The sequence below is a fragment of the Manis pentadactyla genome, chromosome 13, assembly GCF_030020395.1.
Source record: "Manis pentadactyla isolate mManPen7 chromosome 13, mManPen7.hap1, whole genome shotgun sequence".
Classification (NCBI taxonomy): domain Eukaryota; kingdom Metazoa; phylum Chordata; class Mammalia; order Pholidota; family Manidae; genus Manis; species Manis pentadactyla.
In genome coordinates this window covers 51,427,310-51,445,717 of record NC_080031.1, presented here as the reverse complement: position 1 = coordinate 51,445,717, position 18,408 = coordinate 51,427,310, and the positions used below count along the sequence as shown (strand labels likewise).

The following is an 18,408-nucleotide window of genomic DNA, read 5'->3' as shown; positions in this document are numbered from 1 at the left end:
CATCTTCCGGGGCCATACAGGGAAATGTTAAGTTGGTAAGTGAGAGAGAAGCCTTATTGTTTGAAATGGTTAGCTTTTTACTTCTTTGCAGATTTATGCCCTGTGGCTTCTATGCCCAGCATTTGTCTTGAGGTATCTTTACCACTTGGAAGAATTATGATACCACTTGGAAGAATTATGATACTCGGTAAATTCGATATGAGGCACGAATTCTATTTAAGGGTTGTAATTAGGAAGAAAGAAGAAAAGCTATAGAAGTAGCAGTAACTTTATCATGTATAGGTTTTAAACTACTAATTAAATTGCATACACACATTAACATAATAGGAGTACAGTTACATAACCAAAGCAGACCTATAATTAACAGCCATCTCCAGTGAAACCATGAAAACCAGTTAGGCACCTTAGGCAATTTTGAAAACTTATCTATGATATGGTGGATATTGTCCAACTGAACTTGAATAGTCTCAGAGAAATCAGACAAATTAAAACAACCCTTTCCTGGGAACTGTTCACATCCCATATGTTCTTTTAACAGTAGATAGTCGGTAGTTGTAATATTTTGGAGTGCTACAATTTGCATTTCTCCTAATTCCTGGTTGAGTTCCAACAGTATAGATCCAGTCAAATTTGTTGTTATACTGTTTTCACAGGCCAGCTTAGATATTTCCTTCCTCATTCCCATTGCAAGTCCAGGAACCAGTGGGATGAGTGCATCTACAGCTGTAGCAGAGCGGGGATCTTTGTTGGGGTTTTTTGATGATCATCTTCTGGTATGAGCCTTCCAAAGAGTACTGATGTTGGAAGTTCTTTTTCATATCGTATCTTAGTTCATTTTCAGGGTAGACAAATTAGGCTTTGATCCACAAACAGACCCTTTGCCTACACTTTTATATGCCCTTTATACCATTGTGCAGAACTCACTGGAGGTCACCACAAAGGAACTGCTTTCTTTTTTTTTTTTTTGTTATCATTAATCTACAATTACATGATGAATATTATGTTTGCTAGGCTCTCCCCTATACCAGGTCCCCACTGTAAACCCCTTCTCAGTCACTGTCCATCAGCATAGGAAAATGTTGTAGAATCACTACTTGTCTTCTCTGTGTTGTACAGCCCTCCGCTTTCTCCCACCCCCACATGCTTGCTAATCTTAATACCCCCTTCTTGTGCCACCCCCCTTATCCCTCCCTACAAACCCATCCTCCCCAGTCCCTTTCCCTTTGGTACCTGTTAGTCCATTCTTGAGTTCTGTGATTCTGCTGCTGTTTTGTTCCTTCAGTTTTTCCTTTGTTCTTATACTCCACAGATGAGTGAAATCATTTGGTATTTCTCTTTCTCCACTTGGCTTATTTCACTGAGCATAATACCCTCCAGCTCCATCCATGTTGCTGCAAAAGGTAGGATTTGCCCTTTCTTATGGCTGAGTAGTATTCCATTGTGTATATGTACCACATCTTCTTTATCCATTCATCTATAGATGGACATTTAGGTTGCTTCCAATTCCTGGCTATTGTAAATAGTGCAGCGATAAACATAGGGGTGCATTGGTCTTTCTCAAACTTGATTGCTGCATTCTTAGGGTAAATTCCTAGGAGTGGAATTCCTGGGTCAAATGGTAAGTCTGTTTTGAGCATTTTGATGTATCTCCATACTGCTTTCCACAATGGTTGAACTAATTTACATTCCCACCAGCAGTGTAGGAGGGTACCCCTTTCACCACAGCCTTGCCAACATTTGTTGTTGTTTGTCTTTTGGATGGCAGCCATCCTTACTGGTGTGAGGTGATACCTCATTGTAGTTTTAATTTGCATTTCTCCGATAATTAGCAATGTGGAGCATCTTTTCATGTGTCTGTTGGCCATCTGTATTTCTTTTTTGGAGAACCGTCTGTTCAGTTCCTATGCCCATTTTTTAATTGGGTTATTTGTTTTTTGTTTGTTGAGGAATGTGAGCTCTTTATATATTCTGGATGTCAAGCCTTTATTGGATGTGTCATTTTCAAATATATTCTCCCATACTGTAGGGTTCCTTTTTGTTCTATTGATGGTGTCTTTTGCTGTACAGAAGCTTTTCAGTTTAATATAGTCCCACTTGTTCATTTTTGCTGTTGTTTTCCTTGCCCGGGGAGATATGTTCAAGAAGCGGTCACTCATGTTTATGTCTAAGAAGTTTTTGCCTATGTTCTCTTCCAAGAGTTTAATGGTTTCGTGACTTACATTCAGGTCTTTGATCCATTTTGAGTTTACTTTTGTATATGGGGTTAGACAATGGTCCAGTTTCATTCTCCTACATGTAGCTGTCCAGTTTTGCCAGCACCATCTGTTGAAGAGACTGTCATTTCGCCATTGTATGTCCATGGCTCCTTTATCAAATATTAATTGACCATATATGTCTGGGTTAATGTCTGGATTGTCTAGTCTGTTTCATTGGTCTGTGGCTCTGTTCTTGTGCCAGTACCAAATTGTCTTGATTACTATGGCATTATAATAGAGCTTGAAGTTGGGGAGTGAGATACCCCCTACTTTATTCTTCTTTCTCAGGATTGCTTTGCCTATTCGGGGTCTTTGATGTTTCCATATGAATTTTTGAATTATTTGTTCCAGTTCATTGAAGAATGTTGCTGGTAGTTTCATAGGGATTGCATCAAATCTGTATATTGCTTTGGGCAGGATGGCCATTTTGACGATATTAATTCTTCCTAGCCATGAGCATGGGATGAGTTTCCATTTGTTAGTGTCCCCCTTAATTTCTCTTAAGAGTGACTTGTAGTTTTCAGAGTATAAGTCTTTCACTTCTTTGGTTAGGTTTATTCCTAGGTATTTTATTTTTTTTGATGCAATTGTGTATGGAGTTGTTTTCCTGATTTCTCTTTCTGTTGGTTCATTGTTAGTGTATAGGAAAGCCACAGATTTCTGTGTGTTGATTTTGTATCCTGCAACTTTGCTGTATTCCAATATCAGTTCTAGTAGTTTTGGGGTAGAGTCTTTAGGATATTTTATGTACAGTATCATGTCATCTGCAAATAGTGACAGTTTAACTTCTTCTTTACCAATATGGATTCCTTGTATTTTTTTGTTTTGTCTGATTGCCGTGGCTAGGACCTCCAGTACTATGTTAAATAACATTGGGGAGTGTGGGCATCCCTGTCTAGTTCCTGATCTCAGAGGAAAAGCTTTCAGCTTCTCGCTGTTCAATATAATGTTGGCTGTGTGTTTATCATAGATGGCCTTTATTATGTTGAGGTATTTGCCCTCTATTCCCATTTTGCTGAGAATTTTTATCATGAATGGATGTTGAACATTGTCAAATGCTTTTTCAGCATCTATGGAGATTATCGTGTGGTTTTTGTCTTTCTTTTTGTTTATGTGGTTGATGATGTTGATGGATTTTCGAACGTTGTACCATCCTTGCATCCCTGGGATGAATCCCACTTGGTCATGGTGCATGATCCTTTTAATGTATTTTTGAAATCGGTTTGCTAATATTTTGTTGAGTATTTTTACATCTACGTTCATCAGGGATATTGGTCTGTAGTTTTCTTTTTTGGTGAGGTCTTTGTCTGGTTTTGGTATTAGGGTGATGTTAGCTTCATAGAATGAGTTTGGGAGTATCCCCTCCTCTTCTATTTTTTTTGAAAACTTTAAGGAGAATGGTTATTATGTCTTCCCTGTATGTCTGATAAAATTCCGAGGTGAATCCTTCTGGCCCTGGGGTTTTGTTCTTTGGTAGTTTTTTGATTACCACTTCAATTTCGTTGCTGGTAATTGGTCTGTGTAGATTTTCTGTTACTTTCTGGGTCAGTCTTGGAAGGTTGCATTTTTCTAGGAAGTTGTCCATTTCTCCTAGGTTTCCCAGCTTCTTAGCATATAGGTTTTCATAGTACTCTCTAATAATTCTTTGTATTTCTGTGGGGTCCGTCGTGATTTTTCCTTTCTCTTTTCTGATACTGTTGATTTGTGTTGGCTCTCTTTTCCTCTTATTAGTCTGGCTAGAGGCTTATCTATTTTGTTTATTTTCTCGAAGAACCAGCTCTTGATTTCATTGATATTTGCTATTGTTTTATTCTTCTCAATTTTATTTATTTCTTCTCTGATCTTTATTATGTCCCTCCTTCTGCTGACCTTAGGCCGCATTTGTTCTTCTTTTTCCAATTTCGATAATTGTGACATTAGACCATTCATTTGGGATTGTTCTTCCTTTTTTAAATATGCCTGGATTGCTATCTACTTTCCTCTTAAGACTGCTTTTGCTGTTTCCTACAGAAGTTGGGCCTTTGTGTTGTTGTTGTCGTTTGTTTCCATATATTGCTGGGTCTCCTTTTTGATTTGGTCATTGATCCATTGATTATTTAGGAGCGTGTTGTTTAGCCTCCATGTGTTTGTGAGCCTTTTTGCTTTCTTTGTCCAGTTTATTTCTAGTTTTATGCCTTTTGGTCTCAAAAGTTGTTTGGTAGGATTTCAATCTTTTGGAATTTACTGAGGCTCTTTTTGTGGCCTAGTATGTGGTCTATTCTAGAGAATGTTCCATGTGCACTTGAGAAGAATGTATATCCTGTTGCTTTTGGATGTAGTGTTCTGTAGATGTCTATTAGGTCCATCTGTTCTAGTGCGTTGTTCAGTGCCTCTGTGTCCTTACTTATTTTCTGTCTGGTGGATCTGTCCTTTGGAGTGAGTGGTGTGTTGAAGTCTCCTAGAATGAATGCATTGCATTCTATTGCCTCCTTTAGTTCTGTTAGTATTTGTTTCAGGTATGTTGGTGTTCCTCTATTGGGAGCATATATATTTATAATGATATATCCTCTTGATGGACTGAGCCCTTTATCGTTATGTAATGTCCTTCTTTGTCTTTTGTTACTTTCTTTATTTTGAAGTCTGTTTAGTCTGATACCAGAATTGCAACACCTGCTTTCTTCTCTGTGTTGTTTGCATGAAATATCTTTTTCCATCCCTTGACTTTAAGTCTGTGCATGTCTTTGGGTTTGAGGTGAGTTTCTTGTAAGCAGCATATGGATGGATCTTGCTTTCTTATCCATTCTATTACTCTGTGTCTTTTTATTGGTGAATTCAGTCCATTTACATTTAGGGTGATTATTGAAAGGTAAGTACTTATTTCCATTGCAGGCTTTAACTTTGTGGTTACCAGAGCTTCAGGGTTAGCTTCTTTACTATCTTACTGTCTAACTTAACTCACTTGTTGAGCTATTATAAACGTGGTCTGATGATTCTTTATTTTTCTCCCTTCTTATTCCTTCTCCTCCCTTCTTCATATGTTGGGTGTTTTGTTCTGTGCTCTTTTTAGGAGTGCTACCTTCTAGAGCAGTTCCTGTAGGATGCCCTGTAGGGGTGGTTTGTGGGAGGCAAATTCCCTCAACTTTTGCTTCTCTGGGAATTGTTTAATCCCTCCATAATATTTAAATGATAATCGTGCTGGATACAGTAGTCTTCGTTTGAGGCCCATCTGTTTCATTGAATTATGTATATCATGCCATTCTCTTCTGGCCTGTAGGATTTCTGTTGAGAAGTCTGATGATATCCCGATGGGTTTTCCTTTGTAGGTAACCTTTTTTTTCTCTCTGGCTGCCTTTAATACTTTGTCCTTGTCTTTGATCTTTGCCATTTTAATTATTATGTGTCTTGGTGTTGCCCTCCTTGGATCCCTTGTCATGGGAGTTCTGTGTACCTCTGTGGTCTGAGAGACCATTTCCTCCCCTAATTTGGGGAAGTTTCCAGCAATTATTTCTTCAAAGACACTCTCTATCCCTTTTTCTCTCTCTTTTTCTTCTGGTACCCCTATAATGCCGGTATTGTTCCGTTTCGATTGGTCTCTCAGCTCTCTTAGAATTCTTTCATTCCTGGAGTTCCTTTTATCTCTCTCTGCATCAGCTTCTCTGCATTCCTGTTCTCTGTTTTCTATTCCATTAATGGTCTCTTGCATCTCATCCATTCTGTTTTGAAGTCCTTTCAGAGCTTGTTTTATTTCTGTGTTCTCCTTCCTTAGTTCTTGCATATTTCTCTGCAGGTCCATCAGCATGGTTATGACTTTTGTTTTGAATTATTTTTCAGGAAGACTGGTTAAATCTATCTCCCCAGGTTCCTTCTCAGGGGAAGCTGTCTGGGTTAGTCTTGTCTGGATCATATTTTTTTGACTTTTCATGTTGACAGGTGCTATTGACTGTCAGCTGGGAGGGCCAAACTTTTCACTTGCTACTGGCCTTTCTTTACTAGGACAACTGCGACCCCTAGTAACTTGTGCTGGGTAATTGCGTGTAGACTGGGTCTTTGTGTCTTGCCTGGCCGGGAGGGAGGAATTTCCCTTTCTGTGGGCGTGGTCTGCCTTAGGCTGCTTCTCTGCTTTCGCAACGCCCGGAGGGGTAATGGACAGGTTGGCTGTTGGGCTGTTTACCTCCGTGAGGTGTCTCAGAGTTGTTGCCCAGGGGGTTAGTGCACCCGGTTTTCCCTGTAATTTCCAGCCACTTGGCTGTGACCTGTGTTATTTCCGTCCAGCTCTTATGTCCCTGTCCCTTTAAGACTTTCAAAAAGCACTCGCTTCTCTTTGTCACAGGGACATCAGCTTCGGAACCTGCTCAGAGGTCTTGCTGTCCTGTTTCCCTAGTTTCTAGCCCTCCATGCATGCACTGTGTCTGCTCTCTGGTGCGGGTGGCTGGGGCTGGGTGTTGAGCAGTCCTGGGTTCCCTCTCCCTCCTGCTGGGAGCTTGGGGTAGGTGTGCTCAGGTCCCACCGGGCCGGGGGTTGTATCTTACCCCTTTCACCAGGCACTGGGCTCTCGCACGTGTGGATGTAGTCTGGCTGTTGTCCTGTGTCTTCTGTTCTCTCTTTTAGGATTAGTTATGTTTGTTGTATTTTCAAAAATATATATACTTTTGGGAGGAGATTCCCACTGTCCTACTCATGCCACCATGTTGGCTCCGCCTCCGGTAAATATTTTCTTAACTTGAATGGACAAGTTAAATTTCCCTAAATTTTTCTTTATCAAAATTCTCACCAACTTTTGCCCCACTAATTAATATATACTTTGTTGCATGCTCACGATCATTTTATGTAAGAAATTTTGATATAAGAAACATATACGAAAAAAGCCAATTCATAGAAAATTATGTGACATAAGAAATGCCAATTTCATAAAATAAAATTCATTGTTCAACACTTCAAGTGATGGGAAAAAAATTATGAAATGACTTCATTACACAGAATAAAAATTTAAATATATTAAATACATAGGAACAACTCATAAATATATATTTAAAACTTACCAGTCAGAAAAACTTTTGAAAATGGAATAATTATTTTCTGCTAATAGGAAAGTTCAGACATGTTGAGTGGTAAAAATGAGTCACTCAAGGTGTTTATGCTATTTAACCATTACCTTGGATAGAGCCGAATGACTAAGGCTTCCACTGTTGGATCTGAAGGACAGAAGCTTCAGACAGGCTGTGCGGGGACTGGGGTCCTGAAGTCATTCAAAATTAATGGTCCTTTATCTTCTTCAGATAGATACTGGCAGTGATAAAATATAATGATAAGATACAGTATCTCTTAGGGGAGCACATTTTTATGTGTAGGTCTATACATTTTATTTTTTGGCTGATGTGATGAGCATACAAAGAATAGGAAAATTATGAAGTTTCTGATTTGCATCACCATTTGTTTTGATGCAGGTTTATCATTGGACACCATTGCATATATGTGGGTTTTGTGTATTGCACTGTGTGTATGTGCGTGATTGAAATCATTCAATGTTGTTTTTCTTTGTAGAATGATTGGATGCAAGAGCAGACAGGAGGGTGGCTGTGCCACTCTATTAAAATCCTGGAAACAGCACACTAAAGCTGGCAGAGGGTTTCTTAGCCACCCTTCTATTAGTGAGGTCCAAACTATGTAAATAGATATCATGTGCTCTCATTTCCTGCTGCTGGAACCCAGTCTGCATGTTCTTTAAATTTCTACATAGGGCTTTAAGCTGCATGAGATGTCAGCCAAGACATGTGTGCCAGCATATTTGGTCAGGAAATAACTTGTGGCATTTCTATTGCCCAGTCACTTTGGATCTAGTAATGTTTTGTGAGTTTGTACAAAGAAACAGACTGCTAGTGTTTAAGATGTGTGTTGAAATATATGTAACTTAAAATGTTAAATATTAGCTGTTTTTCAGTGTACAGTTAAACAGTGTTAATTAGATTCACATTATTGTGCAACCATTTTCTAAAACTTATTCATCTTGCAAACATGATATTCTGTACCCACTAAACCACTCTTCTCCACTTCCACCTGCCTTCTGTCCCTGGCAACAGCCATTATGATTTTTGTCCCTATGAATTTGACTACTCTGAGTAGTTAATATAAATTCCACTTATCCATGTCCTCAAGGTTCATCCATGTTGGACATGTTAGAATTAATTTTTTAAGGCTGAATAATATTGTGTTGTATGCATATAACACATTTTGCTCACCCATTATTCTGTCAGTGGACACACTGCTCACTTCTGCCTTTTGGTTGTTTGCTTGTTTACTTGACTGTGTTCTAAGAATATGAACTATGTAGTTCATACTCGGTGGAATTCATTGAGAATTTCTATGTAACTGAGGACTTTATGTATTGAAAGCAGTTCATTACTTATTTCAAATTATTATTAAATATTTAAATTTCATAGCAACCTATTTTTCCTTGATAGTTCAGTTTTGTACATCACAGGAAAGGAAATTTGAGAGATTTTTTTCAGTATGTTTCCTAGAAGTCAGAAGTATTTTATTTCAGGAGGAAATTTTTGGGTACTATTATTGCAGAGACTTTAGAGAAGAGACAATGCTTGCAGATGCTGTGTGGTGACTTTGATGGCCTATATGGTCATCATTTAGTCTCTCATTGGATGGGAAGTCATAATATTAAACTAGTATATTTAAGTCTATATATGCCTACTACCTATCACAATTTGCCTTTGTTCTCTAGCCAATGTTAAACAAAGATGAGAACTGTTTGGTTAAAAACAACTTTTGTGGAGCATAATGAAAATGTAAGTGTGTGACTAGAACACTTTACTTTTAAATTATTTTTATTGTTTCAAACTTTACAGAATGTAAAATGTACAATTATAACTATTTTTGAGTGCAGAGTATTTTTGTCATTAAGTATATTCACATTCTTTTGAAACCATCACCACTATCCATCTCCAGAACAATTTCCAGCTAGCATAACTTACACTCTGTACCTACCAAGCAGCTCACTATCCCCACGGGATTCCATGAAAAGATGGCAGAGCAGAAGGGCAAAGTGAAAACCTCATCCCACGTACACACCAAGGAAGCAACTCCAGATGAGCCTGACAATGACCAGGAGACTGCAGAACAAACCGTCTACACATGGTGAAGAAGAGAGCACACACAGACAAGGGTATGGAACAGAGCCATTATCTCTCAGGACCCAGGCCCTTCCCCCATCCCAGCCCAAAAGCAGGAGGCAGAGGAATAGAGTGAGTAGGGCAAACATGCTTGGGAAACTGGCACACCTGGCCCTGGGGACCTGCTCCTGGAAGATGAGTCCACATTGCACTGGGCTTTGATGACTAATAGGGCTGGACACCAGGGAGAGTTGGGACCCTCTGGGAGTCTGAGACTCCTGTTGCTTGTGGAGGACAGGCATGTTCTTTCAGTCCCTCTGAGACTCAATACAGATGAGTCAGAGGGAGCTCTTTCTGAAAAGAAAGAGCAGGTGTATGATGTTTTCGGAATCCTCTCTCAAACCAACTGTCAGGTGCTTGTGGGAGCCAGCTGCAGACGTATCATCTCCCTGCCTGGCCACCTAGCCCCACACACTGCCCTGCCCACCTTCCCCACACTGACATCTCTTCCCAGTAACATTCTGAAATTCCTGCCAAGCAGGTGGTGGGTGTGTGGGTAAAACTGAAATATTTCCAGAATCTCTTGCCTGGCTTTAGTGCATCTCCATATCAATAGGTATTTCCAATCAGTGGAGAGAAATAGGCCATCTCCATATCAAAAGGTAATTACAAAGGTGAGCAATGGCATATCTGCACCAGAGAGGTTGGGTGGGGTCTCTTCTTCTGCAGCTGGGTCACAGGAGATGTGGGACGACTGCTTGTAAGAAATAAATGGGTTTCTCCCACTTTATTTCTCCCTTTAACTAATTTCAGTTTCAAAGGTATTTTGGCTTGGGATTCACCCCCCACCTGGAGTTATATCTGGAAGTAGTTGGCAGGACCTCTGAACCCAAAATCTGTCTACATTGGTGTGATGCTTCGGCAGGCTGCCTCTGGGCATGGTGGGGAGGCCCCAGTGGCTGCAGCAGTAGAGGGTGCAGCTTCACTAGGGAGCCCACTGTCTGTGGGGATTCCAATTGGGGAGCCCCTAGTGGGGAAATGGTCTGGTTAAAGCACCTCCTAGAGGGGTGGGGCCTTCTCCAGAACTGGGGAAGGGTGAAGACACCAGAAGCTGTAGCATTAGCCCCCCCCCTGTGAAATAGAAGGCTGCTTAGAGGCCCTGAGTGGCTGTGTAGCAGCTGGGATTGTGGGATGTCTTCTAATCAAGATGGTGGAAAGTGTTATAGAGGAGAGAGAGGGACTTTAGCAGGAGACAGACACATTTCAGCGTCGTTTGAAAGAGTTCGGTGATGACCTATGGGATGCCCTTAAGAAAGAGAGACAGTAATTGAGAAGATGGGTCATGCTTCTGGAAGATATATTAGATGCAAGGGTAGAGGCAGATGGAGAATCTGTGTGGCAGGAGGCTGTGGGGGAGGGGGAGGAGAGAGCCATGCCTTCAGTACCTAAGATGGTGGAAGAGGTGTCAGGAGAGGGTGGGGGTGGGGCTGAGGGCCAAATTGTTTCCTAGGTCACCACCTGAGACACCAGCCTTTCCCGTATTAAAGGCAAAGCTCAGTGCAATGTGGACTCTTGTTCCCAGAGCAGGACTCCAGGGCCAGGGGTGCTTATCCCCTCCATGATCCATTCCTCTGCCTCATTCTTATGGGCTGGGATGGGGGAAGGGCTAGGGTCTTGATTAATTGCAGCTCTGCAAATTTATCCTTCTGTATGTGGTTTCTTCTTTCCCAGGTGTAGGTGGTCTGTTCTGCAGTCTTCAGGTCATTTTCAGGGTTAGTTGTTTATCTGTAGTTGCTTCCTTGGAGTGTGTGTGGGAGGTGGTTTCTGCCTGGATTACTTAATCCACCATCTTTTTTGCTGGATGTCACATTCCTAATTCTTAGCCACATTTAATTAAAACAAGAGTACAACCAAAAGTTAGAAGTAACCCCTGCATTTTTTAGGTATATTAATATGCAAATCATGGTATATACATACAATAAATATTCATCCTTGAAAAGGAGGGAAATTCTGACTCTCATTACAACATGGATGTACCTCAAGGACATTATGCTAAGTAAAGTAAGCCAGTCACAAAAAGTCAAATCATATAGATAAATCTCTCATGTAGAATAATCAGAGTAGTTAATTTCATGGATACAAAGGTAGCATGGTGGTTTCCAAGAACAGAAGGAAGGGAAAATAAAGAGGAGTTGCTTTAATGTGTGTAGAGATTCAGTTGTGCAAGATGAAATAATTCTTGAGATTGCACAATGATCTGAATCTAACACTAATAAACTGTGCACTTAAAATGGCTAATATCATAAATCTTGTTATATCTACTTTACCACAATTTTACAAAGAACTAGAATTTGGTTCCTTATATGTACTTAATAAAAATCTGCTTGCTGCAAAATGGCTAGTGAACAGAAATGCCATGTTATAACTGATCAAATATCGTTGCACATGTGTGTGGGTTGATATCTCTTCTCCCATAGTTTCTATGTAAAATATTAAAGAACATGACAATAGGTTAGTCACAGCAGCAAACATCCCATATAACCTTTTCCCATAATTGGGGCTTGAATAAGGAAGAAGGGTTAAGGACACATCACAAGTGTGTTTATTGTTCGGAATCCTTCTTGTCAAGTACATTGTAAACAGGGTTTTAGTGAATGACACAGCTGTCACCCTGTCAGTTATTATGTCATAGGAGCCTACAACAGAAAGTATAATGGGGGATTTATGGACATACACACACCACACTCACACTCACATATGTATGCACACTCATACACACACACTGTCACATAATGGGATCCTATGAGAATGCCATGTAAAAACAAGAAGGTATATTTTTTAAACTTCATTATTTGCTGATATTTATATGGCTATCCTATCACCATCACCAAACCCAAAAATGGACAACCAAAAGAAGGCTGAAATGAATAAAATCTATACATAATGAAGCATTTCTTTGAAGATATTGCATCATTCCATATTTCTTTACAAGTTGTATCCAGCTGAACCAAATAAAAAACCAGAATTTTAAGTATCTGCAGATCCTCAAACCCTATACAAACTACCTGAAGGGTTTTTAGATACACAAAAATTGGAGTTGTCTTATCCAACATTCATACTATTATATTCTATTTCATCCTGGGTTCTGGCTAGTTAGCGTGGGCACCCAAAATTATTCATTTTTATACTCAGTATCTCTGAACGCTCTCAGATGTTCATTCAAGAAATTATTTCATGCAAATGTTCTCTTCATTGGTAGACTTTAAATATATATATATAAAATTACCCATTTTTAGGGCATTTAATCATTTTCCTGTGCAATGAAATAGATCGTTCTCCTGCTTATTATAATATTTAATGCACTAAAGAATAAAATTCAATTCCTGATATTTTACAAAAGATATTAGGCTTCATGTACAGATACAGTTTTGTTGTACCATGCAAAATAAACTAAACTTTGGACCATCTTTGCAGAACTGTGAAATGGCACAATAGTCAGAAAAATATATAACAAGTAAGAAATATGACAGAAAGCAAAAAAGGAAAAATTGCTGTTTTTTTTTTTACACAATAGTACAATTCATTTTGTTTTTCATACCCAACTATAATGTGTGTATGTGTGCCTTCCACACATACCACCAAACTATTCTAGAACGCCAGCAGGTTGTCTGAGAACGCAAATCAATTCTGGTGCTATCTGCCTGGAGACAGCACCAGATTTCCCAGGTTAAGGGCTCCGTCCCACAAGACTGTCACCACCCCCTCCACTCCATATGCCAGGTGCAAGCCCCTAGCAGTTACCTGTGCTCCCCACAACTGCATACAGACTGAAGGTTCCAATGTCCTCCCCCTTAGCTTTAAATTGCTAGTGCAGCTCACAGAACTCAGGAAAACACACTTACCCATGTAATAAAGGACACCATAGAGGATAACAGCTAACAGCCAGATGAGGAGATACACAGGGCAAGGTCCCGAATAAAGGAGCTATTATCTCTGTGGAGCTTGGGTGGCCTGTGGTAACATTCTGGTCCCCAAACATGGAAGCCCCTCCCACAGAGAAGCAGGGTGCAGAGAGGAATGCCGTCTTCTCATGGGTTTTGTGAGGGTGTCAGTGCATAGAAATAATCTACTAACTCCCTGGCCATTGGTTGATTCCACCTCTGGCCACAGTCCTTGCTTGGGGTCCAACAGTCCTTCATTAATGTAAGACAGCAACTTCACCTTTAAGCCTCTGAAGTGTCTTCAGGAGCTGGGGATGAAAACCAGATATGCTGGGAAATACCTGCTTGACCATCTGAATGACTAAGTACATTTTTCTTATGGCTCACTATATCACAACTGCCTATATCCCCACAGAATGATGCATCTCCTCAGTATGGTATAATAAAATAACTGCAAGCAGCAAAGAAAGGTTAATGATTGCTTCTGTCAACAAATAGGACATTCTTCATTCCTATTAATTGGGAGGCTAAATCACATTTCTCTTAGTCTTTGTTGTGGACATACTATTTCACTTTCCTATATTCATTAGTTTAAATTCCATATATATCATGAACTATAATTTGTTAGACTTAATTTTTAATTTCAAAATACATAAATTCCCATCACCGAAGACAGTATACATGTATTTCATATTTTTTTGAAATTTATCAGATAATAGAACCTATAGTATATATATGTACTTAACTTGTTAAGGAGTTCTTTGAGACCTTATTAATATTAATAATTGATGATTCCTAAGTATTTCATCAATATCTTTGATCATACCTGTTCATTAAAACCAGCAGTGGAAAAATTTTAATTTCAAATAACAATGGAGAGAGTAATGTTCAAAAAACCATAATTACAGAGATATTAAATGAATCATTTTATAGTGAGCAAACTAACATGTAAAACCCAATAAGACTGTTGTAGTCTAGAAATTTGTGACTCATTCAGCAACTTTGGGATGAACCTGAAAGGGAAATTTTTTACTTCATGGGAAAAAAAACTATTAGTTTTCTTATAGCTTCTTTTACCTGATTGTTTCTAAGACTGTAGATGATGGGATTCAAGAATGGAGGAACTATGGTGTAAAATACAGAAAGAATCATGTCCTGGATGGTTTTGGATGTTACTGAAGGCTTCAGGTACACATATGCTATAGTAATGAGGAAGACAGACACCACCAGGATGTGAGGGACACATGTGGAAAAGGCCTTGCCTCGGTTTCTGGTTGGAAACTTCAGCACAGTGGAAAAAATGTGAATGTAGGACATGATGATAAAGACAAAGCAGCCACCAGAAACCACAATTGCAGAGATAATAAGTAAGAGGAAATTGCTGAAGGTGTCTGAGCAGGAGAGGTTAAGCAGAGAGGGGACATCACAGAAGAACTGTTGGACCACATTGGACTGACAGAAGGACAACTGAAATACATTACCTGTGTGTGCACCTGCATAGATAAGACCACTAAGCAGGGAAAATAGAGTCATTCGCAAACAGAACTGGTGGTTCATGATGACAGGGTAGTGGAGGGGCTGGCAGATGGCCACATAGCGGTCACGGGCCATGAGTGTGAGGAATGCTATTTCTACAAATGCAAAATAAATGACCAAGAATATCTGAGTTGCACATCCAGCCACTGAGATGGCCCAGTTATTAGTGAGAGAGTTGACACAGGCATTGGGCACAGTGACAGAAACATAGCACACATCTAGGATGGACAGTTTCCTGAGGAAAAAGTACATGGGTGTGTGAAGGTTCTGGTCAACTGTCGTGGCACTGATGATAAGAATGTTCCCTGTGAGTGTGGCCAGGTACATCAGAAGGAATAGCAGGAAGAACAGAAGCCTTATCTCCCACTTCTCAGCAAAGCCCGTGAGGAGAAACTCAGTCACTGTGGTGAAATTGGTCATTTTCAGGAAATGATGTTTGACCTGAAAAACAACAGGGATAAACAATGAAAAGTATGATCCATAGAAAAAGTTTATAAAATATGTTAAATATCATATTTTCAAGTGTTTCTTTCTATTTTATAAAATTGGCCTTCATGCATAGGAAATACCCTTCATTACTCATATTTACATCTGCTAAGTTTTTTACCACTTTTGAATAATTAACATGGCAAAATGCTTCAGTTTTGGTTTTCCAATCCCTTGCTGATTATGATATTTAGTGTTCATACTCTATCAATAATATACATCCTATTAGTATTATTATTTTAAGAAAGAATTTATCAATTCAAATACAAGTTTTATTTTCTTTTTGGTATCATTCATATACAATTATATGAGCAACATTGTAGTGACTAGATTCTCCCCATTATCAAGTCCCCTCTACATAACTCATTATAGTCACTGCCCATCAGCATAGTAAGATGCTATAGAATCACTACTTGTCTTCTCTGGGCTATACTTCCTTCCCCATGACCAACCCCCACATTTTGTGAGCTAATTTCAATGCCCATTATTCCCCTTCTCTCTTCCTTCTCACCCATCCTCCTCAGTCCCTTTCCCTTTGGTAACTTAGTCCATTCTTGGGTTCTATGAGTCTGCTGCTGTTTTGTTCCTTCATTTTTTGCTTTGTTCTTATACTCCACCGATGAATGAAATCATTTGGCACTTGACTTTCTCAACCTGGCTTATTTCACTGAGCATAATACCCTCTAGCTCCACCCATGTTGTTTCAAATTGTAGGATTTGTTTTCTTCTTATAGCTGAATAATATTCCATTGTGTTTATGTACCACATCTTCTTTATCCATCCATCTAGTGATGGACACTTAGGTTGCTTCCATTTCTTGTCTACTGTAAATAGTGCTGCAATAAACATAGGGGTGCATATGTCCTTTTGAAATTGGGCTCCTGCATTCTTAGGGTAAATTCCTAGAAGTGGAATTACTGGGTCAAATAGTATTTCTATTTTTAGTTTTTAGAGAAACCTCCACACTGCTTTCCACAATGGTTGAACTAATTTACACTCCCACCAGCAGTGCAGGAGGGTTCCACTTTCTCCACATCCTTGCCAGCATTTGTTGTTGTTTGTCTTTTGGATGTTGGCCATCCTAACTGGTGTGAGGTCACATCTCATTGTGGTTTTAATTTGCATTTCTCTGATGATTAACAATTTAATTTTTATATAAGTGTAGCTTATATATAATAGTGTCTTGTTTTCAAGTATAGGACATAATGTTTTGACAGTTGTATATATTATTAAATGCTAACCCCAAATGGGGTAGTTACTATTAACATAGAAAGATGCTACAGAACTATTGACTGTATTCTTTCTGCTATACTTTCATGCCCATGACTAATTTATATTGTGATAGAGATTTTGTGCCTCTTATCCCCTTCACCTCTTTCAACAACCCAATTCAAATATGTTTATATATATGTAACATCTATATTTATATATTTAAATATATAATAAATGAATGAGTATGTGGTATATGTATAAAGTGGAATATTAGCCATGAATTAGAATGAAATCCTGCCATTTGCAACATATGGATGATACTAGAGAGTATTATGTAATGTGAAATAAGTCAGACAGAGAAAGAGAAATACCATATAATTTCTCTTTGTAAAATTATACCAATAATTTCACTTACATGTGGATTCTATAAAGCAAAACAAGGAAACAAACAAACAACCAGAAACACATTCATACATAAAGAGAACTAACTGCTAGTTGCTGGGGTAGATGGGGGAGGAGAATGGTTAAAGTAAATCAGGATGATTAAGAGGCACATCTTCCAGTTATAAAATAAATAAATCTCATGAACATTTACAGCATAGGCATTATAGCCAATAATATTATCATAAACTTGTCTGGTGGCAGGTGTTAAGTAGAACTATCATGGCTATCATTTCAATAGGTGTAAAACAATCACATCACTATTTTGCACACCTGAAACTAATGTAATATTGTATGTCAATATTAACTCCGTGAAAATAAGGAGACACATTAACATGAATAATACACCCCAAATACTTTGCAATGTTTTAATAATGCATTCATCATAGTTATAAAACATATTGTAAGATATTTAGTTATCTACTAACATTATTTTCAATGCTTATATTTTTACTCATAAATAACTCTAAATGTGATTACACTATGTACTGCCTTACATTAATAAATTTCATACAAGTCTAAAATAATAAACCAGTACACACCTGTGAGAAATACAAGCTAATGTCAATCATATAACAATTTTTTTATTGATTACTCAAAATCACTAAAGAACTATTCAAGCACTGAGGTTTTATTGGAAGAATAAAAATATCTTTAAGTGCCTTATTTCAATGAGAATATAATACATAAAATATTTTTTCTCATTTTCATTTGTATGTATTCAAAAATTCACATATTTGCATCTTACTTATTTGTGTTTAATTAGTATTTAAAAATTCAGAAATTCATGGGTCCTAACAAAAAGTAGACAATGTGTAATACTTCCTTCTTTTTAAATAATTACATGGGATGTGGAGCCAAGATGGCAGCATGAGTAGGACAGTGGGAATCTCCTCCCAAAAACATATATATTTTTGAAAATACAACAAATACAACTAATCCTAAAAGAGAGACCAGAAGACACAGGACAACAGCCAGACCACATCCACACCTGCAAGAACCCAGCGCCTGGTGAAAGGGGTAAGATACAAGCCGCAGTCCGGCGGGACCTGAGGCCCCTCACCCCAGCTCCCAGCGGGAGGAGAGGAGTCAGAGCAGGGAGGGAAAGGGAGCCCAGGACTGCTAAACACCCAGCCATCCACACCAGAGCATAGACACAGTGCATGCGTGGGGTGCTGGATACTAGGGAAACAGGACAGTACGACCTTTGAGCAGGTCCTGAAGCCAGCGCCCCTGTGACAAAGAAAAGCGAGTGCTTTTTGAAAGTCTTAAAAGGACAGGGACCCCACCGCTGGATGGAAGCATCCCGGGTCACAGTCTAGCAGCTGTAAATTCCAGGGAAACCCGGGCGCACTAACTCCGTGGGCAACAGCTCTGCAACCCTTCATGGAGGTTAAGAGCCAAACAGCCCTGTCCATTACCCTTCTGGGGCCCACC

At 39.0% G+C, this 18,408-nt stretch overlaps 1 protein-coding gene across 1 annotated transcript; it reads right to left on the bottom strand.

Annotated features, from left to right (window-relative positions):
* Positions 1 to 14,325: 14,325 nt before the first annotated feature.
* LOC118920024 (olfactory receptor 14C36-like) lies at positions 14,326 to 15,258 on the bottom strand. Its single transcript, XM_036900445.2, has one exon. The coding sequence runs from the start codon at positions 15,250 to 15,252 to the stop codon at positions 14,326 to 14,328; it is 927 nt and encodes a 308-aa protein (XP_036756340.2). The 5' UTR covers positions 15,253 to 15,258.
* Between the last annotated feature and the right edge of the window lie 3,150 nt (positions 15,259 to 18,408).

Excerpts from the sequence above, each read along its gene's own strand:
- LOC118920024 (XM_036900445.2), bottom strand. The coding sequence starts at position 15,252 with ATGACCAATTTCACCACAGTGACTGAGTTTCTCCTCACGGGCTTTGCT.